This window comes from Leopardus geoffroyi, chromosome C3, assembly GCF_018350155.1.
Source record: "Leopardus geoffroyi isolate Oge1 chromosome C3, O.geoffroyi_Oge1_pat1.0, whole genome shotgun sequence".
Lineage (NCBI taxonomy): Eukaryota > Metazoa > Chordata > Mammalia > Carnivora > Felidae > Leopardus > Leopardus geoffroyi.
The window spans coordinates 33,493,546-33,520,265 of NC_059338.1; the positions used below are offsets into that span (position 1 = coordinate 33,493,546).

At 46.5% G+C, this 26,720-nt stretch overlaps 1 protein-coding gene across 4 annotated transcripts; it reads left to right on the forward strand.

Moving 5' to 3' along the window:
- DYRK3 (dual specificity tyrosine phosphorylation regulated kinase 3) lies at positions 1-25,315 on the forward strand. Of its 4 annotated transcripts, none has more exons than XM_045456684.1 (3): positions 1-516; positions 17,719-17,830; positions 23,493-25,315. In XM_045456684.1, exons 2-3 carry the CDS (start codon positions 17,747-17,749, stop codon positions 25,065-25,067), a joined length of 1,659 nt encoding a protein of 552 aa, XP_045312640.1. In that variant the 5' UTR covers positions 1-516; positions 17,719-17,746; the 3' UTR covers positions 25,068-25,315. The 4 variants fall into 4 exon arrangements, with proteins under 4 accessions (XP_045312640.1, XP_045312638.1, XP_045312639.1 ...); XM_045456682.1 differs by lacking the exon at positions 1-516 and adding an exon at positions 15,385-15,675; XM_045456683.1 differs by lacking the exon at positions 1-516 and adding an exon at positions 15,835-16,246.
- Positions 25,316-26,720: the final 1,405 nt, after the last annotated feature.

Here is a 26,720-nt window from a genome sequence, read left to right on the forward strand (position 1 = left end):
CAAGATTACTAACGTGTCAGTGCAGCATGCTGCCTGCTGCCCATACTCCGTTGCCTATCTCTCCCTGTTGGATACCATAGTCATTACAGCTATGGATACTCCTCTGATGGCTCCAGCAATAGGAGCTGTGCCAGTGTTCTGAACTGGAATGCCACTTTCTGGTCCGGCACAACTCCACTGTCTGTGACATCCTCCGCATTCCCCAGAGATCACTAGTCTAGTCACCTTATTGCAACGGAGGACTCATCAACATCACCGGCATCAACCAACCCAGCCTCTGCACCCCATCCTTCTCTGTCAGCACTATCTACTCACCGGGAAAGCTTCAATCAGTAGAGACACCAAATACTTAGGGAAGCTGATGAAGCAGTGGCGACCTCCATTTTAATCTCCACAAGAACCATCAAGGATTCTGAACAACAACTCTATTAGACATTGACTTGGAGGATGAAGACTGGCCTGAACTACTAACTGGCTTTTGGTATTATAACCCAGCATACATACTAAGGCAACCAGGTACTGAATTTTTTACTTTTATCTTATTGAATTGAGGCAGCATTGGACACATCACAGAGACTCTGAAAACAACCTGGATTTAGTTCCTGATTTGTGTGCTAGCACTTTATTGTAGAAGAGCAGCTACTGAATACACAGAATGGGTAATTATATCCTTAAGTATAAATAGGCCAAAAATTAATCATTACACTCACAATTTATACTTTTTAACCCATATTCACCTGTTAGAAAACAATAGATATGAACAATGTGAACAATAGATCTGCGGATATTATGTCCAGACTTTAAAAGAGGGGCACCTGGGTGGCTCAGTCAGTCAAGCATCCGACTTGGGCTCTGGTTACTATCTCACAGTTCACGGGTTTGAGCCCCGCGTCTGGCTCTGTGCTGACAGCTCGGAGCCTGGAGTCTGCTTCAGAGTCTGTCTCTTTCTCTCTGCCCCTCCCCCACTCGCGCTCTCTTTCTCTCTCTCTCAAAAATAAACATTAAAAAAAAAAAAAGCAGGGACATATAAGAAACAGAAAACTTAGCATGTAACATATATCATCACACTATGGATTTCTTTCTCACTCTATGGATTTCTACTCCAAGAACAAAGGAATCTATGTTAATAAAACCTCTCCCAGTCGCACCCTACAATAATAGCCTATACCTTGAAATTTAACACGTAGGGGTTTCTAGCCAGGTACAGATACCCTAATTGTGTTCAATTTTATTCATCGTCATTTATGCTCAATGTGCAATGGATGCCAACAACAGATTCACTAAAAGGAAGGAAACCCATTTAGTTCCTTGTTGGACTGGCAGGTTTAACTGAAGCAACAGTGGCAGTCACTTTTTCTCAATTCCAAATCCATCAAACCACATTAAATTTTCAATTTTTGAAATCAATCTCAAGTTACACACATGCAATGGCACCTTTGTCGTTATTGGGTACGTAGATGGAAACATTTGCAACGTACGACAAATAAATTTCACACAAAATAAAGCAATGGAAATTTGACATAAAGCAGCTGGAGAAAACACTAGCCATAACACTAAAAAACAACATAAAACATGTTTCTCTAAGTGTTAATTGTCAATGTTATAGTTAGGAATGGTTGATATATGTAGTCGTCTTCGGACAGTTATAATCTCAAGACAGTACTGGCTGCCTGAGATAACAGCCCAACCAGAAGGAAAGTAGATATCACACATCCTAATGGCTCTAATTCCTTGGGCAGCTGTCAAATTAGAATATTGGCATTTAAAGAAGGAAACATGACATTGGGTTCCCTACATTTGCTGTTTCTCAATATCAAAAGGGAGAGTGAAGGCCACAGGAGGACCCCTTATAATAGAAGAAAAATGTGTTCCTAAGGATACATTATTGGAATAGAACCAAAATACCTTTATTATTGCTGGACTTCTGGATATACCTATGGCATAGGTACCATACAGGTACCTATGACTATGGCTTTGATGCCTCCCTCACCACTTATATTTAACATGGGAAATTGGACCAGGATAGCGTGCTCTAAGCCAAAGCTCACCCGAACCTAATGGGGTCAAGGGGAAACTACAACGTGACGTGATATGTAAACATACAACAGGTAATGAATGTGTCAAGAAAACAAAAAAAAAATTCGTGGTCAATAAAAGATAAAGAGCTATGAAAGTAATCAGAAAAACGTTTCATGTCGAATTTCCTCAAATTAATCTAATAAATGTAAATCATACATGAGAAAACCTAAGTAAAACCAACACATACACTCCCTAAAATAATGACAGCTGGGGTTAAAATAAAATTATTATTTAGGGTTAAAAATTTAAAAACTGCTAGGGTTATGGCAGTGGAACACGTGCTTGATAGTCCTGTGCAAGCCTGTACCCCTGCAGCGTTATAAAGATGATCTTCACTTGGAAACACATTTGTCAAGGACAATAAACTGAGTGGTTCAAGAAGCTTACCTTTTAGTTGTTGGAGATTAAATATGGTAACACGTTAAAGAGTGCTTTGTTATCCTTATATTAAAAATATTAGGAATACAGTTGTTTAAACTGCTCATGAAACTATGGTGTCAAAGAATAATACTCTCCACTTGTGACTGTGATTAATATTGTAAGTCATGTAGAATCACGGGATGGATTGATACTTTTGTTCATTTAGATTTGTACAGGACATTAGACACTTAGTATTAGTGTGTGAGTGATTTGAGTCACGGGGTAGACTGTTGTGTATTGGTTTGGAAGGATTTCAAATCCACTGGTTTACAACAATGACAAAAATAAGGTTGTGCTTAGAAGTGAAGTTGCTTTGATAGAACAATGAAGTTGTACTCATGAGAACTTAGTTAGCTCAGCCACTGAGGGGCCCCCAGGGGCCTTACCATGGAAAAGATATGAAGAAGCAACGATGACAAGGGGACATTAAACTATATTTGCTGAGGGATCGTGAGGACTATCTGAGAGGGTTTGGTTTGGGCAAGGCAATAATACTTCACTGATCTAAAAGGACTCTCGAGGGGTGCCTGGGTGGCCCAGTCGGTTAAACGTCCAACTCTTGATTTCAGCTCAGGTCATAATGTCATGGTTGTGAGATCGAGCCCCATGTCTGGCTCTGCTCTGCGCTGGGCTGGGCTGGACTGGGCTTAGAGCCTGCTTGAGATTCTCTTAGACATTCTCTCTCTCTCTCTCTCTCTTTCCCTCTCCGCCCCTCTCCCACATGTGCACGCTCTCTCTCATGCTCTCTAAATAACTAACTAAATGGACTCTTGGAGACCTTGGGGCACTTAGCTCCTGCCTGCATAGCTCCTGCCTCCATAAACATGACTCTTTTACAGGCAGTGGTAAAAGCCATATAGTGTCCCTACAAAAATCATATTGCCCACCAACACCTAGTCCTCATTCCCTGGCAAGGTACCCTAGCAACATGGAACTTTTACTTTAGCACTGGCAGCTGGACGTCAGCTACAGTTCGCTAAGCTGTCTCTCCTGGGTACCAATTCCTGTAAAGATACACCTGAGCCATATTTGGATTTTACTCCTTTCATCTCTCCTTACCTGGAACAATAGTGTGATTAATCTAACACTGGTTTGGAGTATGTTATTTCTGTATTATCTAATGAAAAGACGTTCTCTTGTATGCTATTGGCTTGTGAAATTCGCAGAGTGAACCATTGTTAAATACATTGTTGGCAAAGACCAAATCAGTTTCTGAGTGTTATTTGCCTCCCCAAAACAGCCTTCATGGGGAATATGTGCATTTGTGTAGATTCAAGATGGGAATTAGACGCTAGGCGCCCCCAATTGCTGTTCCTATTACCCAGCCTTGCTGACACTTCCCTGTTCTAGGTCCCTGGCTACTCTGACCTGGGCTTCCAAGCATCAACAGTCTGTCCCCTGTCAGCCACCCTTGGCTACTCAGGTCCCCCCAGGCCCGTGGAGCTAGGGCTCACACCCAACTTCCTGCATTGCCTCAAGGGTGGAAGGAAAACACCCCCCAAAATTGTTCTGAGGCAGCCATAGGAATAGGTGACAGTCTTCATATGTACTTACTATTTGCTGGGGTCCTAGATTTCTGCAGCAATCAAGGATCCCAGGGATCTCTTATCGGAAGCTACCTCAGCCGGTCTGCCCCATCCAACCCTGATCAGGCATTCCAGATTCCTCCAGCTCTGCCTTCAGGGGGAATATGGATTATGTGTAGGTTAGGGCTTGGAATTAGGAATATGCCAGTTATACCCAAAAGCCTCCTCCTGTGACCCAGACTTACCCAACTTTGTCCATGTCTACCCGGGCCTGCACAGCTCACACACGTATAGTAGTACCCACCCTGTCAGCTTTAAACCGGTAAAAGACTGTCCCTGTTTGGACTGGTTGCCTAATGGAGTCTCTAGCAATCACGGCTTTGAGCTGTCACTTACTGGAGAGTACCTTAGCTATTTCGCCTGCTCTGCCCTGGCAGGGCAGTCCAGATTTTTCCAGCTCTACTTTCACGGGGAATATGTACATTTGCATAGCCTAAGGTTTGGAATCAGGCAAACACCAGGTGCCTTCAATAGCCTCCACGTATGAGCCAGCCTCACAGGTCACCTGTCCTGTTCCAGGTTCCCAGCTGCCCTGAACCGTGAAGCCTGCGCATGCGCAGTTCACACCCTTAAGCCAGTCCACCAAGCTTGTGAAATTTTGGCCGGACGCCAATCACCGGCACAGCCGCCAGCGTGAAGGGAACCCACCTTCTGAAAACTGCTCTGAGCTGAAAGCTGCAAATGGGCCATAACTAGTCACCACGTGAACTGAACCAGGACCCCCCATGTATCTAACGGAGGATATCCTGACTCCTGCCGGCCCAGCCCCTCCTGGCAAAGCAGCTGGAAAACCTCCAGCTCTGCGTTTGGAGAGAAAACTGTCAGTGCAGAGCCTGATGTGGGGCTCCAACTCACGAACCGGGAGATCGTGACCTGAGCCGAAACCAAGAGTCGGACACTTAACCCACTGCCATCACTTTTTAACATTAATAGCTCCCTCCTGAGGCTCAGCCTTGCCTGACGTCGCTTAACAGGTCCCCGGACACACTGAGCTGCAGACACTGCGCATGCGCAGACTGCACCTGTCAGCCCGTCCTGGGCTGCAGGGGGGCACTCAGGCCTGCGGAACGCCAACCTGAACCCAACCACCTGAATGGCCTCAGTGTGGAGGGGGCCCACCCTCCTCACCTCAAAAATCTTTGAGGCAGCAGCTTTAAACTGGCAGTAGTCAGTTCCCATGTATGCTACCCTTTTGGACTTTAGCAGTAATCAAGCCTCCCAAATGTCTCTTGCCGGAGGGTACCCCACTCAAGCCCTTCCATCTTGCTCCAACTTTGCCTTCTGTGTGAATATACTCATTTGTATAAATTAGAGCTTGGAACAAGGTAGATACCTTGTAACCCCAAGAGCCTGCTCCAGTGACCCAGCTTCTCCAGATGCTTGCTCAGTTCTGGGTCTTGGCTACCCTGGTCTGGGAGTCCCACACATGTGTAATACACACCCTATAAGCCAACCCTAGGCAGACCCCACCTACAAGCCCTTGGAACTCAAACCAGGCCTGAACTATGGCTAGCTTCCAATGTGGAGAGAGCCCACCCCCTGAAAATCTTTCTGAGGTTTCTGCCTAACCTGGTAACTGCCAGTCCCCATTTAGACTGGCTTACTAATGAAGTCCTGGTCTTCTCCAGGAATCAAAGCCCCCCCCCCCCCAGGTGTCTCTTATCTGAGGGTAGTCTGGCCATCCCACCTGGCCCCATGCTGGCAGGGCAGTCCAGATTTTTCCAAACGGCCTCAGCAGGAACATACATCTTTGTATAGGTTGAGCCTGGGAATTAGGCAGATGCTAGATACCCTTAATAGCCCCAACCTGTGATGTGGAGTCTCCACACACTCGCTCTGTCTTTCCAAGTACAAACTCTTGGCTACCCTGACCTGCACGGCCCACATATGCACAGTGCACACCCCGAAAGCCACCTGTGGGTGAACAGGGCCATCCGTCCCTCTAGAGCTAGGGCCCATTCCCAATCACCTGCATAGCTTCAAGTATAGGAGTCCATTCCCCCAAAATTGATCGGAGGCAGCTGCTAAAACAGGCAACAGTCTGCCCCTGCAGACTGACTGCTGGCATTTCAGGCTTTAGTGCTCCCAGGTGTCTCTTATTGGAGGATACCCCCGCTAGCCAGCCCCTTGCGTCTTACCCCAACATTGCTTTCAGCAGAAATATGCACATTTGTGTGGGTTAAGCCTTGAAATTAGGCAGATGCCACATATCCCCAACAGCCTGCTGTTTGACTCAGACTCTCCGGAAGCTTGCCCTTATTCAGATCCCTGGCTATGTTGACCCGCATGGCCCTCGCACGGGCAGTCCAAGCACCCTTCAGCTGACCCTCGGCAGATAGTGCCCTCCAGGCCTGTGGAGCCCGGGCTGTTCCCCACCCACCTGCTAGACTGCAGGGTGGAGAGAGCCCACCCCCAGATAATCAACCTGAGGCAGCAGCTATAACCTGACCACAGACCATTTGGACTGGCTGCCTGGTGGGGTCCCAGGCTTCTCCAGCAAGCAGGGCCTCCAGGTGTCTCTAACAGGAAGGTACTCCAGCATTGAGCCTGCCTCACTCTGGCAAGGCAGTCTGGATTCCTCCAGCTCTGCCTTCAGCATGAATTGACACCTTTGTGCAGGCTAAGGCTTGGAATTTGGCAGACTCCAGGTACTTCCAAAAACTGCTCTGGTGACCCAGCCTCTCCAGACGCTTGCCCTGTTTCAGGTCCTTGGCAACCCTGCCATGGGCATCCCATGGGCATGCGCAATTCGAACCCCATCAGTCACACCTGGGCAGTGGGTCCCTGAGCCCTACAAAGCTAGCGCCCATCTTGAACTACCTGCATAGCCTCAAAATGGAGGGTGCCCACCCTCCGGACATGGGTCCGAGGGGGATGCCGAATGGGTGACAGCCAGTGCCCACATGCACTTACTGTTTGCTGGGGTCCAAGGCTTCAGCAACAAACTCCCAGGTGTTTCTTATTGCAGGATACTCTGACCAGCTTGCACAATCCAACCCTGAATCAGTCCAGATTCTTCCAGCTCTGCCTTCAGGGGAGCGTGCACACTTGTGTAGGTTAAGGCTTGAAATTAGGCAAACACCAGATACTCCCAACAGCCCTCTCCAGTCATCAGGCCTCTCCTGATACTGTCCTGCTCCAGGTGCCTGGCTCTCCTGACCTGCGCCGTTCGCACATGCGCAGCCTGCCTTGTATCAGCTGGCCTTGGCCTGCAGGGGGCACTCTAGGCCTGTAGAGCCCCTCCGGTGAAAATCTTTCCTTTTTTTTTTTTTTTTTTTTTTAATGTTTATTGAGAGTGAGCATGGGGGTAGGGAGGAAGAAGGGCAGAGAGAGGGAGACAGAGTCTGAAGCAGGCTCTGTGCTGTCAGCGCAGAAGGGGCTCCAACTCACGAACCATGAGATCATGACCTGAGGCAAAGTAGGACCCTTAACCAACTGAACCACCCAGGCACCTCCCCCATGAAAATCTTTCTAAGGTGGCAGCTTTTAACTGGCCACAGCCAGTTCCCCTAGGTACTCACCCATTCTTGGGATTCCAGGCTTCTGCAGCCATCAAAGCTCATATCGGAGGCTACCCTAGCCAGCCCACACAATCCAGCCCCAGCAAGGCAGCCCAGATGACTCCAGTTAGGCCTTCTATAGGAATATGTGCATTTGTGTGGGCTAGGTCTTGGAATTCTGCAAACGTCCTGTAACCCCCAGAGCCCTCTCCCAACACTTGCCCTGATCAGATCGTTGGTTCTTCTGTCGTGCCCTGCCTTTGTGTGCACAGTTCGTATCTGAAAACCCAGCAGGCCCTCCAAGCCCACGGAACTCTGGCCAGGCCCAGAGTTTAAGGCTTGAAATTAAGCAGATGCTGGGTACACCCAATGGTTCCAGGTCCCAGGCCACCCTGAGCTGTGCAGCCCACACATGAGCAGTACTCATCCCAAATGTCGACCTTGGGCAGACCTAGCCTTCCAGTCTGGTGAAACTCCAGTCAGGCACTTGCATAGCCAACATTGTGGAGGGAGCCCACCTTCTGAAAAATCACCCTGAGCTGAGCTGAAAGCCACAAGTGGGCAAAGGCTAGTCCCCCTATGAACTTACTGCCTTCTCCAGAAACCAGGACCCCCACGTGTCTCCGAATGGGGGAAAGCCTGTACTGCTGGCCCCATCTGCCAAGGCAGTTGAAAAGCCTCTAGCTCTGCTTTTGGGGGAAATGTTCACAATGGGGAAAATAAAGCCTTGGTACTTTAGGCTGACACCTTATACCCCCAAAGCCTCCTCCCTGTGACCCAGCATCCCCCAACATTGCCCTGGTGCAGGTATCTAGCTATCTTGACCTGTGCCAAGCCACACACACTCGGGTCTTCGCCCAGCTTCCCCAGGGGCTGCAGGGGGCACTCCCGGCCTCCCGAACTCCAGCATGAACCCAACAAGCTGAATGGCCTCGGGGTAATGGGACCCCACACCTCGAAAATCCTTCTGAGGTGGCAGCTTTGATACTGGTGACAGTCTGCCACTTTTGGACTGGCTGCCTGACCGGGTCAGGATTTCCCAGTAATTAAGGCTCACAGGTGTCTCTTATTGGAGGGTACCCCAGCCAGCCAGCCTGCCCCATCCATCTACCCCAACTCTGCCTGCAGTGGGAATATGAACATTTGCATAGGTCAAGGCTTAGAATTAGGCGGAGGCGAGGCACCCCCGTGTCGCCGCCTCCTGTGACCCGCCTCACCCCGTGTTGCCCTGCTCCAGATGTCTGACTACTCTGACCATTGCTGCTGGTGCATGCCTAGCCCTTGCCCTAGCAACAGTCCTTTGGCTACCAGGGCCCTCCAGGCCTCTGGAAACTGGGGGGAGGGGGGGGCGTGGAGCCAACCACGGTAATCTTCTCTAGGCTAGAGGGAATCCACTACCTGAAAAATCTTTCTAAGGTGGCACTTTAAACTAGCCATAGTCCCCATGGACTGGCTGCCTAACAAAGTCCTGGGCTTCTCCAGCAATCAAGGCTCCCAGGTGTCTGCGATTGGCCCGATCTAGCAAAGTAGTCCAGATTCCTCCAGCTCGGCCTTCAGCAGGAATACGTGCCTTTATGCACGTTCAGGCTTGGAAGGAGGCAGATGCCAGCCAGGTACTTCCAATAACCTGTTTTTGTGACCCAGCCCCTCCCACCCTTGCCCTGTTCAGGCCCCTGGCTACCCTTATCTGCTCAAGCTGCGCATACACAGTTCATATCCCTTTGGGCAGCTGGGGCCTACAGAGCCTGTGGAGCTAGGGCCCCTCTTTATCTGCATAGCCTCAAGGATAGAGGGAGCCCACCCTCCGTAAAACTGGTCTGAGTTAACCCCTAAAAAGAGCAACCATCAGTCCCCATGTAGACTTACTGGGCTCCCAGGTGTCTTTTCTTGGAAAAGACCCTGACTGGCCTGCATGATCGTGCCCTGGAAAGGCCATCCAGATACCCCAGCTCTGCCTTGAGCAGGGACATGTGCAATTGTGTAGGTTAGGGCTTGAATCAGGCAGATGCCTTGTAATCCCAATAGCCTGCTCCAGTAACCAGTCCTCTCCAAACACTTACCCTGGTCAGGTGCTTCTCCACCTTGACCTGCGCTGCCTGCACATGTGCGGTACACATCCCTAAATCAGAATTGAGCAGGCCTGGCCCTCAAGCCTATGGAACTCTGGCCAGGCCCCAGCTACCAGCAGAGTTACTAGCCTAGTAGTATAGCCCCTGGCGATGTCGGGGGAGCCTTCCTATAATTGCTCTGAAGTGGCAGCTGCTAATGGCAACAGTCAGTCCTCATGTGGACCTGGTGTCTAATAGGGTTCTGGACTTCCCTAGAGACAATGACTCCCAGGTGTCTCCTAATAAAGAATACCCTGTCCTGCCTGCCACCTGTCCCCACCCTGTCAAGGGAGTCGAAAACCTCCAGCTCTGCCTTGGGGTTGTTGCATCCACACGACTCCTGAAACAGAATGCTACGGGCACCAGTGACAGTCACAACAAAGTTTATTGCAATGAGAGGTAAGGCAAACCGATCGATCGATTGGGACACTCTTGACCAGAGTGCAGTCTCCAACAGCTGGGATACAGAGTTTTTATAGCCGACCACATTGTCTTATTATCACCTGGGAACAGAACAAAGGAATAGCTCCCAGGTGGAAACAGTTGAAACAGGCCCTTGCCCCAATCCAATCAAGCGCTAATCCATCCCTTGATTGATAGGATAAAGCTGTTAATCTCTTAACCTATAGTGTTAAAACAAAGCTGTTATTTCTTAAAGCTACAGGTTAGACCTACCCTTACAGGGTGAATATTCCACAATGGAAGGTACGCCTTGAATTGGGCTGATGTTTTCTGTACCCCCTAGAGCTCGCTCCCGTCATCCAGTTTTTCCCAACACTTGCCCTGGGCCAGGTCCCTGGCAACACTGACCTGCGCGTCCTGTGCATGCACCATATGCATTCCATCAGCCGCCATCACGCAGGCAGCGCTCTCCAGGCCTGTGTAGCTAGCGCCCATCCCCAACAACCTTCAAGGTTCAAATGTGGAGGCAGCCCCACATGGAAGATTGCTCTGAAGTGGCCCCTGGAATGGGCTTCAGGTAGACTTACTTTCTGCTAGTGTTCTGGCCTTCTGCAGCAATGAAGGCTTCTAAGTATCTCTTTTTGGAGGATATTCCAGCCAGCTCAGCATATCCACTGTATGCAGGACAGTCCCATTCCTCCAGGTCTGCTTTCAGGGGGAATAGGCGCCTATGTATAGGTTAGGGCTCGGAACTTGGCAGATGCTTTGTAATCACAAGACTTCACTGTCATGATCAGGCCTCTCAGGACACTTGCCCTGTTCCAGGTCCCTGTACGCCTGCACATGCTTAGTTTACACCCTGTCAGCAAGCACCACATCAGGCAGCTAGTCCAAATGGGGACACATGGGATCTGTGATTGAAACAGGGTGATATCGAAAAAAACCACCAGACGCCGAATAGAAGCGAGGCAAGATTTTATTCACGGCCAGGCCAAACCTGACCTTCTGATGTTAAGGAGAAAAGCGCAGAGAACGGCCCCGAACAAAGGCAGCAGTGGGCTTATATGGATTTTAGCAAGTCAGAATACATCATTATTTGGTTAACCAATTACAATCTACAGCGTTTCATGGTAGCCAATTATATTGTGACACAAAGACGTTAGTTTTGGCGGGAACCTATAAATTTTGAAGGTCTTTGTCCTAAGAGGGTTTAAAATGACCAATCATAGTTAGACACCTGAGATGCTGTAGGGCAGTGAGTACGTGAATTTTACATGTTGGTCTGGCCTAGGCCAGATCTTGGTAGAGGGGGTGGGGGAGAGTTTTGCATCCTAAGGTATCTGCTTAGCAAGCAGGCGAGGTCACAGAAGTGAGATAGGGCGGTTAGTAATTACTGATAACCCTAATAGGGAACTACATAAGCCTTTTATCTCCACTATTCATGAAAGGTGAGTTTAAGGCGAACTTATATACAATAAGCTTTCTGATATCTTATAAGTTGACCTATTACAGATTACTGTAGATGCCCAGGACTCCAGCAGAGTGAGCCCACAAGGGGACAGACTGTTGCCAGCTTAAAGCTACTGCCTCAGAACAATTTTCAAGTGGTGGCCTCCCTCATCCTGGAGGCTATTCAGTGGTTTGCATCTGGCCTGAGTTCCATAGTCCACCATAAGCTAAAGGCCTGCTAACGGGTGTGGTCCACATATGCCCTGGTGGCACAGGTCAGGGTAGTGAGGGAGGGGGAAAAGGGCCATGTCAGGCAAGGCTGGGTCACAAGAGCAAGTTATTGGGAATACCTACATTACCTAATTTCAAGCCTTAACCTACACAATGTGCATATTCCTGCTCAAGGCAAAGCTGGAGGAATATGGACTGCCTTGCTGAGTCAGGGATGGGCAGCTTGGCCAGAGTAGCTTCCAATAACATACACTTGGGAGGCCTGATTTCAGCAGCAGCTGGGGACCCCAATAAGCAACAGGTCCATGAGAGGCCTTGGGCGTGGGCTTTCTCTTACTCTTAAGGCAATGCCACTGATTGGGGATGGGTCATTTCTCTATAGGCCTGTGGGGCCTCTAGTGCCCAAGTGTGGTTTACGAGGTCTGCTATGCTTGCATAGGCCTTGAAGGACAGGGTAGCCAGAGACCTGTTAAAGGGCAGGTATCGGGGGAGGCTGTGTAGTGGGAAGAGATAGTTAAAGGTACAAGGCATTTGCCTAATTCAAAGCCCTAACCTCCACAAATGCACTTATTTACCCTGAATGCAGAGTTGGAAAAAACTGAACTGACTTTCCAGGGTCTGGTTAGGCAGACTGGTGGGGTTCCAGAAAAATAAGGCATAGTTTTAGTGTTTCAATGAGCTAGATTTCTGTATTTCTTTTTTTTTTTTTTTTCAACGTTTATTTATTTTTGGGACAGAGAGAGACAGAGCATGAACGGGGGAGGGGCAGAGGGAGAGGGAGACACAGAATCGGAAACAGGCTCCAGGCTCTGAGCCATCAGCCCAGAGCCCGACGCAGGGCTCGAACTCACGGACCGCGAGATCGTGACCTGGCTGAAGTCGGACGCTTAACCGACTGCACCACCCAGGCGCCCCTCTTTTTTTTTTTTTTTAATGTTTACTTATTTTTGAGAGAGAGACAGTATAAGTGGGGAAGGGGCAGAGAGAAAGGGAGACATAGAACCATGAAGCAGGCTCCAGGCTCTGAGCTGTCAGCACAGAGCCCGACGCGGGGCTCTAACTCCCTGACCGCGAGATCATGACCTGAGCCGAAGTCAGACGCTCAACCGACTGAGCCACGCAGGCGCCCGTAGATTTCTGTATTTCTGAAAAAATAGCAGGTACATGTTTCTGGAGCTTAGGTAAATTTGAGGTCAATTAGGAGGAAAGGGAGAATTTCTTTCCAAAAGATTTTTAAGAATGCATTCCAATTTTGTGATTCATATGCCATATTATGTATTGGCATATCATGCTGTAAAGAATACTTCATAGCAATGAAACGATTTTAAATTTAACTGACAGCTATCTCATCACACAATTGAAGGTGAAGGCGGCCACAGGGAAATTTTCTTACTCTATGCATTTGAAACTGCTGTGATCACATTCCGAATGTTCCACTGATTTCTGAAGTTCCCGGAATAGCTCCCTTTTTTTGTCTGTTCGTTACAGTTTTCTGATTTTGCAGATTTATTAGAACTGGTTTCAAAGGTCAGGCAGGCATCTTCTATATTTGGCTAATCCATGTTAACGTTTTAAATCTGGCTTTAACTATGTGGAGAAAGATAATGGCGATGTTGAACTACTTTTGAGTGGGGCTTTGAAAGGAGAAGAAAGGACATGAATTGTCTGAAAGTTACTCATGAACTAGAGGGCACAAGATACCAGCTCAGAGGGGGTGTGGAAGCTCCTGCTAGATCCATCACTGGACTTGAACCCAGCCCACTGTTTCACCCAGCCAGATTGTTATGAAATGGGGACTCTGAAGAAATATTGGAAAGTATTTAAACCACTAAGCTCAGAGATCCGTGAAGCTCTAACACCTCCAAGGAATCCTCCTCTCCTTGACCGTGAGAACAAATGGCTAAAGATAAAAGATGCTTCTGTTTCCCACCTCAGGAGCAGGAAGGAGAGCAGGAAGGCTTCAGGGTGGCTCACAGAGGTATGTCTGAAACCGGAGATGGGGTCCTCTCAAAGCAGTGATTCAGAATGAAGCAAAAAAACTGGTGGGAACAAGTCCCAGTCAGATGTTCAGAGCAGTGAAGTGGTCTAGGGTGTCCACATAAGTACTAACAACAGGGATTATTTAATAGGATTTTACAATCTTAGAGCTGGAAGGACCTCAGCAACAATCTAGTCCAACTATTTGTTGCTGTGGAACCCTCTCTCTTCAAACAAAAGCTTCCACAGGAGCCCTAACACAAACTCATAGGAAAGCAGGATTGCTGGGGGTGTGGCCTGGAGGGGCAAAACCCACAAAAGCTTACTTATAAAATTAGAATAACTTTAAGAATCATCGTGCAAGAAGTTTTATTTATTTATATCAGAGAGAAGCTAAAGCAACTTTGGTCACAAAGAATCAAGTTCCCCAAACTGACACATCCTTAATTTACAAAGTGAAAAGCCTTTGGATCCTTAACGACATTTTTACTTGGAGGCAAGAGAACAGGGAATATGACTTTTAGTCACACGGAAATGAGCCTTGGATGGAAATTTTCAGATTTATGGACTATGCTATGCTGGTATGGGACAATGAGTCCCCAAGTCCCACCAGGGGGCGCCCCTGTTCGACATTTTGGGAACATTTGTTTCTCTCTTGGATTGTCTGTCAGCCTCGTGCTTTGTAGGTTTAAGGGAAATCCGATTAGATACCACGCTCAAGGAGACACTAGGCGTTCTTCTATTTTAATCTCCTTCCCTCTCACTTTTCGTTCCAATGATCGAAATCCACTTAATATTGGGGTTACTGAGGTTTCTTCACTTTTCAGAAAAAGAATTAAAAAGCCCCCAAATATCCCCTGGAGAGAAAAACAAGAAGCGTCTTCCAAGGGGCCTGGTGCAGCCCGAGGAAGGCTGGGAATTCCAGCTACAAGATCCTGGGAAAGAACGGCTCCTCTGGCCTCAGTTTTCTCATCAATAAAAAGGCTCTTTGCGCCCTACCATCCGTAGCATCCCGTGACAGGGCAGTCTGGCAAATGTCAGCTTAAATTCTGGATCCTACTTCTATCTGTAAAAGGCGGATGCCACATAGTATGATCACGGAGATTAAATAAAACAATGTTCGTAAACGCTGGTGCAGCGTCACTAAATGGGTTTATTATTGCCTCTTACGTTTTTATTATTGCTTTCATTACCCCTCGGTGGGGGGGGGGGGGAGAAGCCCCTCCTTGGGAAAGCCTAGGAAATTAGACTTTTCATTCACTTTTGTTCTAATTCATATTCACGGGAGGTTTTAGAAGTTCAGGCTACAACGTGCTGAAGGACAGCAGACGGTTGAGGGGCGCGCCCGTATTTCTGAGGCGGAAATCGGGGGCTAACTGCTACTTCCACAAATCCTCCCCCGGGCCTTTCTCCCTCCGGGGGCAGCGACCCCAAACCTCACTCGCTGCCTGAGAGCACAGGCAGCGCAAGCGACGGACGCCCCGCCCCGAACCTCCCGGAGCCGGAGCCAGTGGCGGAGGCCAGCGCCGCACGGTGGGGAGAGGCCTCGGGCCCCGCCCCTGGCGTCATCGCGTAACTTCGCAGAGGCGTTTCCCGGGGCGTGCCTCTGTTGCTAGGCGACCACACCGCTCCCCCTCCCGCCCCTGGCGCTCCTCCCGCCCCTGGCGCTCCTCTCCCCACTCCCTGCCCGGCCAGTCGCAAGCAAAGGCGTGCGGAGCTGCAGTGTCTGGACGAGAGTCCCCCGGGAAGCGTCGCGGTCCCGGAGGCAGCCGCCCCAGCGCAGGTGGACCCTGCGCGTCGGACCCTCCAACCGTCGCCCCTCCCCCGGGAGCTCCCGAGCTAGCGGATGGGAGGCACGGCTCGCGGGCCCGGGCGGAAGGATGCGGGGCCGCCCGGAGCCGGACTCCCGCCCCAGCAGCGGAGGTAACGGCGGCGGAGGGTAACGGGCTGGGGGCCCCCGAGTGGGTGGCTGGCGCAGGCTGGCGAGGCCGGGGGTGGGGGGAAGTGGGGGGCGGGGAAGGCCTGATGGAGTGAACCCCCGGTAGCAGAGACGAGGGAAGGGTTCTTTCTGATCTCCTCCCGGGGACCGGCCCACCCTCCTAGTCTGCATCAACTGCCCTCCACCCCCCCCCCCCGGCCCCCCGTGAGCGGAGGAGGAGAAGCTGGAGCGGAGCTAGGAGAAGAAGCCGTAGATCGGGGATATGTAAGGAACTCTAAGAAGCTGGGACTTTTCGTGGGGCTTTTTAACAAACCGGGGGAGGCAGAGAGCAAATACCTTTCCAAGAAGCCCTGTTGCTCAGAGCAAATAACCCAGGGCTGAACTCTTGGGGTTTGCCGTGAGGGGTGCGGTCTGACTTGGGATATGCAGGTGAAGGGTTGCGCTGAGTAGGGCTTTCTGGGGATCCTATTTTGAGAGATCTCCACCTTGCATTGTATTTTACACCTAAAAGGAGACTAGGGACACCCCGCTCATTTGCATGAAGACTTCCTTTGGGTAATTTCCTCTGCCTGTTTATAAGAATACTTGCAGGTCTTCAGGGTCTGTCTTTTTCTCTGTAGTTGTGGACGCCTGTCCCATTTTATTTATTATATTCATGCTGTTGGCAAAGAGTCAGTCACATCCAGAATTTTTGGCTGTCAGAGAAGCAGTGTCCATTAAAGATACGTAAAATTCTATCAGAATGTGAGTTTGTGTTTATAAAGAATCTTTCAAAAATATTTGTAGTTGTGTTTTTAATTATCTTTGTATTTCTATAACACACCAATTAAGAAAACTCTGGAACTGATTTTATAAAAGTTTTGAAAGGCAACTTTAAATATTGCAATTAAGAAAACAAATATTTCAGCATATTTTAAAAGATTTTTAAAAATTCTTCCCCTGCAACCTCGTGATCATCATTGTATTTGTAGTATATTATGTAAAAATGATACGATGAAAGGCTGATGTGTATGACTGGGAAATTCATGTTCGTGGTGGCAGATGAAATGCATTATCTAGGACCATCTTGTGGTTTAAATAAATCCTCTCCCTCTTTTGTGGCAGAGGCACAGCGTGAAGGAACAGAGAAATGGTCCTTAATCATTTAGCATTTAGCTTCCACCGTCCACTAGAAAATGGAGTGGATAAAGAAGTGAAATTCAGTACCTTGTATAATTTAGAGAATCTCTTTAGTATTTGTTGTAGTATTCACTGGACATTTCTACAAGTTGGGTAGCTGTTAAGTAGGTAAGTGAATAAATCATAAAAAGAAGACATTCTAAGAAGGCTTTTTATTTCTTGCCTGTAAGACAGAGAAGTGTGCAGACTGGAACTATTCTTCCCATTATAACGTGGAAAACAGGCTCAGAAAAGAAGATAGTACAGCCAGTGGTAAAGCAGAGATTAGAATCCAAGGCTCTGACTTTTAAAATACAGTTACCTCTGTCTTTTTTTTTTTTTTTTTTTCCTCTCTTTTCCTGCTCCGGTTACCTTTTAGGCTTTGGATTTAAACGAGCCTTTATTTTCATGTAGTAAGTTAAATGAGATCCTTCTCATAGTCCCTATTCTTACTTTTTAAATTTTTTTTTTAAAGATTTTATTTTTAAGTAATCTCTACATCCAATGTGGGGCTCGAACTCACAACCCCAAGATCAAGAGTTGCATGTTCTCCTGATGAGCCAGCCAGGCACCCCCGATAGTCCCTATTGTTAACAACATTTACACAGTAAGAGTTGTCTTAACTCTGTCAAAATACAAACCTAAAATGCTATCCTTGTTTAAAAAAGAAAAAGAAGAAAAGTTGGGTTTTCTCTATTCTTTTGCCAAATACCCTAGTTGTTTGTATTCAATGCCAAAATGCAGTGTAGACTTTTTTTGTAGTAGTTATTTGTGGCAGATGTGAAGAAGTCAAGACACAAAATGTTTTGGAAATACAAGTTTATATCCCTCAGTTACTGACAGATTTTATCTGTAATTCTTTCAACTAGATTGGGGGATGGTGTCTATGATACCTTCATGATGATAGATGAAACCAAATGCCCACCCTGTTCGAATGTACTCTGCAATCCTTCCGAACCACCTCTACCCAGAAGACTAAATGTAAGTAAACGAAATTGTTCTTTGCTGTCTAGATGTCTGGGAAAGAAGGAAACGCTACTTAATGCCCAAGGTCCAATTACATCTCACTGGCAACTCAGACTCTTTTGTTTCCTTTTGGTGTCTCTTGACTTTGGAATAACAATTTCTGTGGTCCAAGTTTAGCTTTACAGATGATTTTGATTTGGAGCCCCATGTATTCCTTTCAATCACTGGGATAAATTATATGGCACTAGGAAAAAAATAATGCTACTTTTATCTAGGGAATGTTTTGTTGTTGTTGTTGTTGTTGTTGTTGTTTTATGGGATGACATAGTGTATTATAAAGGTTCATTTTAACAAAAACGAGGAACAGATAATACCCCTGAATTCATAGATCTGCAAGTTGTTTTTTTTTTTTTCCCTGCAAGATAGAAATGCAGTCCTAGCTTATTAGTATGCTAAAGAGAATCACTTTACAGATCATAAATAAAACTTGAACAGTACAGTTTGGTTTCTGATGCATTTAATCATTCTGGAGCTTGCAGACATTTAGCTTTTGACACTGTTTTACTTAAGGTAATAAAAAAATTAATTCATATTCCATCAGCATACACAGGATAGTAGGGAGAACGGGGTTTGGAGGAACTCCATGACAGGGAGAAGCCATTCTGTGAGTTTAAAATTTGCTGCATATGTCACCTGATGACCAAATTGAATAACTGAATAGACTTATTTGTAATATTTCTCCTTCAGATTTCTGCATTTAAGACCTAAAATTGTTTCTGTATTCTAGTATATTTTTTAATGTCTATTTATTTATTTTGAGAGAGAGAGTGCACATGCACATGCGCTCTAGCTGGGGAGGGTCAGAGAGAGAGAGAGAGAGACAGAGAGAGAGAGAGAGAGAGAAAGACACAGATAGAGACAGAGAGGATCCCAAGCAAGTTCCGTTCTGTCAGCGCAGAGCCCGTGGCAGGGCTCAGTACCACGAACTGTGAGATCATGACCTGAGCCGAAATCAAGGTCCCAATTAACTGACTGAGCTACCCAGACGCCCCAGTTTCTATAGGCTAAAAAAAAAAATTACTTGAATTTTTCATAGCCCTTTCCAACTTTCTGTTAGCTTTTGCTATTAAAATCAATCTTTTCACTAGTTCCAAGGCTAATAATATTACAAAGTATTGGCTAAATATATTGGCCAAAGTATTGGCTAAATAGGGCTGGTCTCCCTGTTTTTAACCTGTTCCCTGGAGTACAATAAGTTTCCTTTCCATTTTCAACAAGCTTATTTCTTTAATATGTGAAAACCTCTCAGAGTTCCAGAACCATATACTCCTCTGGTTGACCATGGGCTTTTTGGTTACTGGCTGCCAATTAGCATATCTCTGTAGGAAACTTTTTGCAGTTGGGCTGGCGCATTAACATATGATTTAAAGTTCATTTTAACTTCAGTTTAGAGTTAGCCAGTGCTAATCACCTCCCAGTAGGTCAGTTCAACTGTATGTTTCAAGATTAAAATGAATTTCTTACTGTATAGCATACAGAGTAACAGTTTTTGAGAAACATGGGGTTTTAGATTCTAACCTAACGGTGTCTTTGCAAACTTTGCTGAAAGCAGTGCTCTTTGACCTCTTGTTGACATTTATAATAGTTCATTAAGACATGATTCCATCCCTAGACCCTATTGCTTTTTGTCACAAAGCCTTTAAGCTTTGTTTATCCAAGATGTTCTTGCGTTCTCACTCTAAACTATAAATCGTCTGCTTGGCATTTATTGGCTTAAGCTTTGTGTTGCAGATTTAGGGTCAAGAGCTAGGGAAAGAGTAGTGTTTCATATCTGGATGAGAAGGATATTCCTTTTCGGAATTTCTCAACAAGATCTTTGAGACTTGACTCACACAATTGAGAATGTCAGCTTCTATTTGAAATGTCAAGAGTCCTCCAAATTAGCAGTGTATGTGAAGCGTTGTTAAATAAAACATGATTAATCGGTCTCTCTGGATGTAATCACATAATTAAGAAAATAATTGGTAGAATTGGTCATACATATTGTTGAGTTACTGTGATTACAACTACGGACTAGAAACATATAGTATTTTATTTATAACTATTCTACTTTAACATGTGTGCAAACTCTAGACTCTGCTAGAACAATGGAAGGAAGATTTTATTTATAGCACAACAGTCTTGATACATAATTGATTCAGGCCAGTATTTGAGTTATTTACAGGAAAGGAAAGAGACCTGAGAAGATACCCCATCCTTGTGTGGAAACATTCCTTCCTGGAATTCTTCAGATTCACTGGAGATTCAAACCTTGATAACCCATAGTGGACTGTACCTGGGGTACCTTGTTCTGTTCTGGGAGCCACACTGTAAGAGAACAGCCCGTGCTGAGAATGTGAATAAGGCAGTAAGCATGAGGCAGAGGATATAATGGGCATGATGGGCCCAGGGAAAAGTGGGGGGGGGGAGGGGAGGGCAGGACAGCCCCTTTTTAGTATCTGGAGGACTTTTACATGAAATCTGGACACTTCTGTGTCCTTCCAGAGGGCAAAATAAGATGTCGTTTTCAGGGAGAGAGATTTAGGCTCACTTGAAGGAAAAACCATGGCATCCTTAATCTTACTGTCATAGCTCTGTGGAAATGAAATTTCTGTAACATATCCATTCAAATTCATGTTCTGTGCCCGAGACCCCCTCTTTATCACAGACAGAAATGAAGACTCCGGAACCCACACAGCCTTACATGTAGGCAGGGTAGGTGAAATACACAGGGATGGACCCTGGACCCCAAATACCTTTCCTACCAGCTTGTTACTGATGACTACGGTTCCTAGAGAGTCATTCCTTTGGGTTAAGGCATGGATCTGCTGTTAAAGTTCAAATATCTTGGAGAGGTAAATTAAATTACCTTAAATTGTATGGCAAGTCAAAAGCACGTTTTGTATCAGGGAGAAAATGGGTGAGTTGTTTCCACACCTCCTAAAAGAAGGCCTAATGTGGGTGCCACCATGCTGCAGGAGAGATATTTAGTGCCAGATGTCTGTGGAGGGAGACTGGAGATGTGGAAGGAGGTACCAGAGAGAGAAGAGATAAACTGAAAGGGGAAAAAGGGAGGGCGTATAAGAGTTTAAACCTTAATATGTTGAGAATTTTGTCTACTTATTACCAGTGTTTGTAAAATGTTTTATAGCTTGTAAGGGTCTTTCACATGTATTATTCATTATAGTTTGATTTACACTTTGCATCCTGCAAGTAGGTATTATGACCCACATTTTATAAATAAAGAAACCGAGGCTAAGAAACTGAGCTAAAGTTTAACAACTTGCTTAGGGACCTACAGCTTTTAAGCAGTATAGCCAGGACTCTAACCCAAGCCTTTTGACATCGCTTTTCTTCAGCGTGTGTCCCCAAAGCACTAGTGGTAAATCTTTAGATGCATTGAAGTTAGGTATTAAAAATTTTAAGGACAACTAGCTGAGATGCATGCAAAGATTCATTTTTGTTATGCAAATCTACCTAAAACCAAACAATTGTAACTCCCTAGTCCAGCCAGTCTATCTCCTCACAGATTGGAGTTCCTTGAGAACACCTGTTTCTTTCCGCACTTGTAAGAGTGAACAGTAAGGGTTCCTGTGAATGTCACATGGATGGATGGATAAATGGGACCCTCTTCTGTTTTTTTTATCCTTAAAAATCACCAATAGTGGGGCACATGGGTGGCTCAGTCAGGTAAGCATCCGACTTCAGCTCAGGTCACGGATCTCGCGGTTCCTGAGTTTGAACCCCGCATCAGGCTCTGTGCTGACAGCTCAGAGCCTGGAACCTGCTTCGGATTCTGTCTCCCTCTCTCTCTGCCCCTCCTCCCTCTCTCTCTCCCTCTCCCTCTCTCTCACAAGTAAATAAACATTAAAAGAAAAACCACCTAAAAAGAGGAATAGTTATTTGACTTAATTACTGCTAAGAAAAACGTTGTAGTATATTTCCATCTTAGCAAGGTGTTTGGGTTCTGTCTGCTGTCTGTTGTATTTTCTTGACCAGCGATAGTTCTCCATTTTGGTATCGGAGAGATGTTTCTGGGTCCATAGGTCGTCTCTTTAGTGAAACCCCACGTGCCAAAGTGTGGCTACAGTTGTATTGCCAACTTCACTTTGTGTGTAACCATGTAATATCCTGTTTTTGTAACTGTGGGACTTCACAAATGTTTAAATTGATTAAATGACCTGAAAGGAGCAGGCAGGAACTAATGTCCTGCTTGCATAACTATAGCTGTATATGAAGTTCGCCAACACTCAAATGTTTTCATCTTTTGTTTTTTGCCGCTATTTATATCTTTTATATTGTTGTTTAGGTAATAGGCCGTGTGCTGTTTTCTTGAGTTAGATTAAAATTCTTGTTTTTAAAGATTTGGCCACTTTGGATCATTATCTTTCCATCTCTTCTTTCCTTCTAGCACCCTCTTAGTTTTTCTTTGTGTGTGTGTGTGCGTGTGTGTATGTGTGCGCGCACGCGTAATTGTTTAAAGTATTTATCTTTCTTGCTTTTCCTTTCCTCCATCTAATTTCAAAGAAATTGTGTTTCCTCTTGAAGGGGTAAGTAGAGCTGTCTTCTGTGAGTTACTGTTCCTTGAAGGAGAATGTTAAGCAAATGCAAGTAAAAAAAGTAGTATGCCATTATCACTTAGGCTCTTGCTGAGGAAGAGTGGGCGTAGGTGTAAGTGAGAGAGAGAGACTCTTGATCTCTTTGAGAGAGCTTTACAAGAACCTCCCCCACCTTACCCCCTAGGACCTTGGATTCTCACCGTTACTCATCAGATACTTAAAGAACTGGCCCAGATGATCTCAGGAACCCTCTTTGGCTTAGAACTCTTGTGATTCAGTGCGCTGAGCTAGAAGGATTCAATCATTTTGGGGGGAACCTGGGAGTAAATAACGAGGCCTCGCTTGATTCCAAGCCACAGTCCTCGTTCAGCCCTAGTTGGAGAGGACTGCAGGTACTGGGAGAAGCTGGTACCAAATTGTGTTCATGAGAAGCGTGCTGGACTGACAGAAGACCTGGGCTCAAATCCTGCCTCTGTCCTTCAGTGGTGTTTTATTTATAGAACGCCTTTTTGTTTTGGTTTTTTTTTTTTAATAGAACACTATAACGTGAATATTTTGATTCTATATATGCCATTAAGATTTGGGAAGATACTTGAAACAATTAGTAAACAATATGAGACAGTGTGTATGTAATCAAGTGCCAGATTGTGTGGTACGGGTTGGAAAAGCTACAGTCACGATTCGTTAGTATGGGCTTGGAGTAGTTCTAGATAGAAGAGAGAGGGCTTGAATTGGGCCTTGACAGAGTGTAGGATTTGAGTGGATGGGGTGAGAAGATTCTCAGTAGAAAGACATACCTACCAGAAGGAACCTAGCATGTGTAGGGCTTGGTAAGAAGACCATCTCTCTCTAACAAACCAAGGCATGTGTAGGGGGTTGAGGTGGTCATAGTATTCCGGGGGGTCCGAGATCAATATAACCCAAGTCTCTAGAGACTCCTGCTTGTCTTACCTCACTTTTGGGTCTTTGTAACGTACGTGACCGGACAGTTTTGTTGTTGTTCAGTCAGGGGGAGGATTCTTTCATCCTTCCACTGTCTTCAGTGACTTTTCTGTTACATTCATTTTTCTTTTCCATAGACCACTGCCGAGCAGGTAGCAAGAGACCACACTCAGCGCTTTCTGAATGGAGGCGAGGTGAAGGTGGAACAGCTGTTTCAGGAATTTGGCAACCGAAGATCCGATACTCTCCAGTCGGATGGCATCAGCGACTCTGAGAAATGCTCTCCTACCGTTTCTCAGGGTAAGAGTTCAGATAGCTCGAATGCGGTAAAACCCAGCAGTTCCGCCAAAGCATCCAAAGTGGTGCCACTGACTCCAGAGCAAGCGCTGAAGCAGTATAAACACCACCTCACTGCTTATGAGAAGCTGGAAATCATCAACTATCCAGAAATTTACTTCGTGGGTCCAAATGCCAAAAAGAGACATGGAGTGATCGGCGGTCCCAATAACGGGGGGTACGATGATGCAGACGGGGCCTATATTCATGTACCTCGTGACCATCTAGCTTATCGATATGAGGTGCTGAAAATTATCGGCAAGGGGAGCTTTGGGCAAGTCGCCCGGGTCTACGATCACAAACTCCGACAGTATGTAGCCCTAAAGATGGTGCGCAATGAAAAGCGCTTCCATCGGCAGGCAGCTGAGGAGATCCGGATTTTGGAGCATCTCAAAAAGCAGGACAAAACTGGGAGCATGAACGTCATCCACATGCTGGAAAGTTTCACGTTCCGGAATCATGTCTGCATGGCCTTCGAATTGCTGAGCATAGACCTTTATGAGCTAATTAAAAAAAACAAGTTTCAGGGGTTCAGCGTCCAGTTAGTTCGCAAGTTTGCTCAATCCATCTTGCAATCCTTGGATGCTCTCCACAAGAATAAGATCATTCACTGTGACCTGAAGCCAGAAAACATTCTCCTGAAACACCACGGGCGCAGTGCAACCAAGGTCATTGACTTTGGGTCCAGCTGCTTCGAATACCAGAAGCTTTACACCTATATCCAGTCTCGGTTCTACAGAGCTCCGGAGATCATCTTAGGAAGCCGCTACAGCACGCCTATAGACATATGGAGTTTTGGCTGCATCCTCGCAGAACTTTTAACAGGACAGCCTCTCTTCCCGGGAGAGGATGAGGGGGACCAGCTGGCCTGTATGATGGAGCTGCTAGGGATGCCACCACCAAAACTTCTGGAGCAGTCCAAACGTGCCAAGTACTTTATTAACTCCAAGGGCCTACCTCGCTACTGTTCTGTGACTACTCAGGCAGACGGGAGAGTCGTGCTTGTGGGGGGTCGCTCACGTAGGGGTAAAAAGCGGGGTCCGCCAGGCAGCAAGGACTGGGTGACAGCACTGAAGGGGTGTGATGACTGCTTGTTTATAGAGTTTTTGAAAAGATGTCTCCACTGGGACCCCTCTGCCCGTTTGACCCCGGCTCAAGCATTGAGACATCCTTGGATTAGTAAGTCTGTGCCCAGACCTCTGACCATTGAAAAAGTGTCGGGTAAACGGGTGGTAAATCCTGCAAATGCTTTCCAGGGACTGGGTTCCAAGCTGCCTCCAGTTGTCGGAATAGCCAATAAGCTTAAAGCTAACTTGATGTCCGAATCCAACGGTGGTATACCTCTGTGCAGTGTATTGCCCAAACTCATTAGCTAATGGACAGTGCTGTGCTCAGAGATGCGTATGTATGTATTTTTAATTCTCTTGCAAACCTGAACGTGGCGGAAAAAAAAAAAAAAAAAAAACGAGCCCGTTGGTGGATATGTTTTTGTTAGACTAGATTTCTTTTTTTAACACGGCAAAACATTTTTATATGTCTGTAACAGAACTCTTCAAGGGCTAATGACCTAACCAGCCTGTGTTGGCCATCCTGGAATGTACATTAAATGACTTTTTATAGGTCAGTGTATCTTCGTTACTGTTGTCAGATGTACGTCACCTTGCGTATCCTGCTGGTTGAAATCCCTTTCTCTCCAGGTAGAAGGTTTCGCAGGAAGAATATCCTGATCATTCCTCACCGTGTCTAGTCTCCCTCAGCATCTATTCCAGAGGGATGGTTTGGGACACGGCTGTGGTTCTGGATGAGAGCCAAAGCCCCTCCTGTCCCAGCAGGCCACTCTGTGGGCCCATTCCAGGTGAAAGGGCTCAGCAGAATATGGCGTAAGGGAAGGCTCCAGAAGCTGTTAGTCACTTGAAGAGGTGTCATTGCTTCTCAAATGAGTCATACCTCTTTCAGTCCTGTGATTTGTGGCGATTTTATTTTGTGTTGTTATTATTTCTGTGATTATTTTGCTTCTGATTTGTTTCCTAGTCAAAGCATTTTACTGATGTCTTACCACTTTACCAAGTGCTGGCTTGAAAACTGAGTCCTGTGTATCACTTTACCGCCCCACTCCACCCCTGGCTCCCAGCAACATAAAGCAGCTTCTTTGCCCCAGATTAATGTTAGAAGCGTAGAAGCAGGGGCGCCTGAGTGGCTCTATCAGTTAAGCATGACTTCAGCTCAGGTCATGATCTCACAGTTTGTGAGTTCAAGCCCTGCATTGGGCTCTACACTGATAGTGCAGAGTCTGCTTGGGATTCTCTCTCCCCCTCCCTCTGCCCCTCCCCCACACTTACTTTTCTGTCTGTCTCTCTCTCAAAATAAATAAACTTAAAAAAAAAAAAAAGGCAGAAGCAGCATGCAGACTACAGTTCTCTAATTTCTGGGAACCCTGGAGACCAGCCTGCTTGCTGCATTTCCCTGGACTTTCTTCCTTATAAAATCACCGTCCGATAATCCTCACTATAGTTTGCTGCTTCCCCTCCTCTCTCCCCGCTCTCTGCCACCTCAGTGTGCCACAGTTTACCCTACTTTTTAGTTGCTTAAACTGAAGACCGCTCCCTAGATTCTAAGCGCACTTCGGTTACAAGAAAATCCAGAAACTTGGGGGTAACCCATTTCCTTTCCCTTCACTTCAACATCCTTTCTTTTTCTCTGCTAAGATTTAAACAGTGAGGGCTGGCAGTAAAGCTAACTGCCAGCCAAATGTCTCTGGGAAGGCTGGAGAAGGCACAGTGCCTAAATACCTGAGTGCTACTGTTTTGTTGCCCTCTCCTGCCACTCTCCTCCAGGGGTGCGCCTGAACTCTGCCCCCAAGTGTGCTCTGTAAAGTAGACCGTTGCTTTCTTCACCACCATTCTCAGGGTGACCCAGTTCCATTTTTACTGTAGAACTTAGTCTCCTGCAAGCGCCGTGAGATCAGAAGGAGATCATAAGCTCACTGGGCAACACAGTAGCCAGAAGGAAAAACATGCCAAGGGCGTATC

What these genes read in the sequence shown, in the direction of transcription:
- DYRK3 (XM_045456682.1), top strand. Translation starts at nt 15,599, where the DNA reads ATGGGAGGCACGGCTCGCGGGCCCGGGCGGAAGGATGCGGGGCCGCCC. An exon ending in CTCCCGCCCCAGCAGCGGAG is followed by an intron (nt 15,676 to 17,718) that starts GTAACGGCGGCG and finishes TCTTTCAACTAG; the next exon opens with ATTGGGGGATGGTGTCTATG. An exon ending in CTCTACCCAGAAGACTAAAT is followed by an intron (nt 17,831 to 23,492) that starts GTAAGTAAACGA and finishes TCTTTTCCATAG; the next exon opens with ACCACTGCCGAGCAGGTAGC.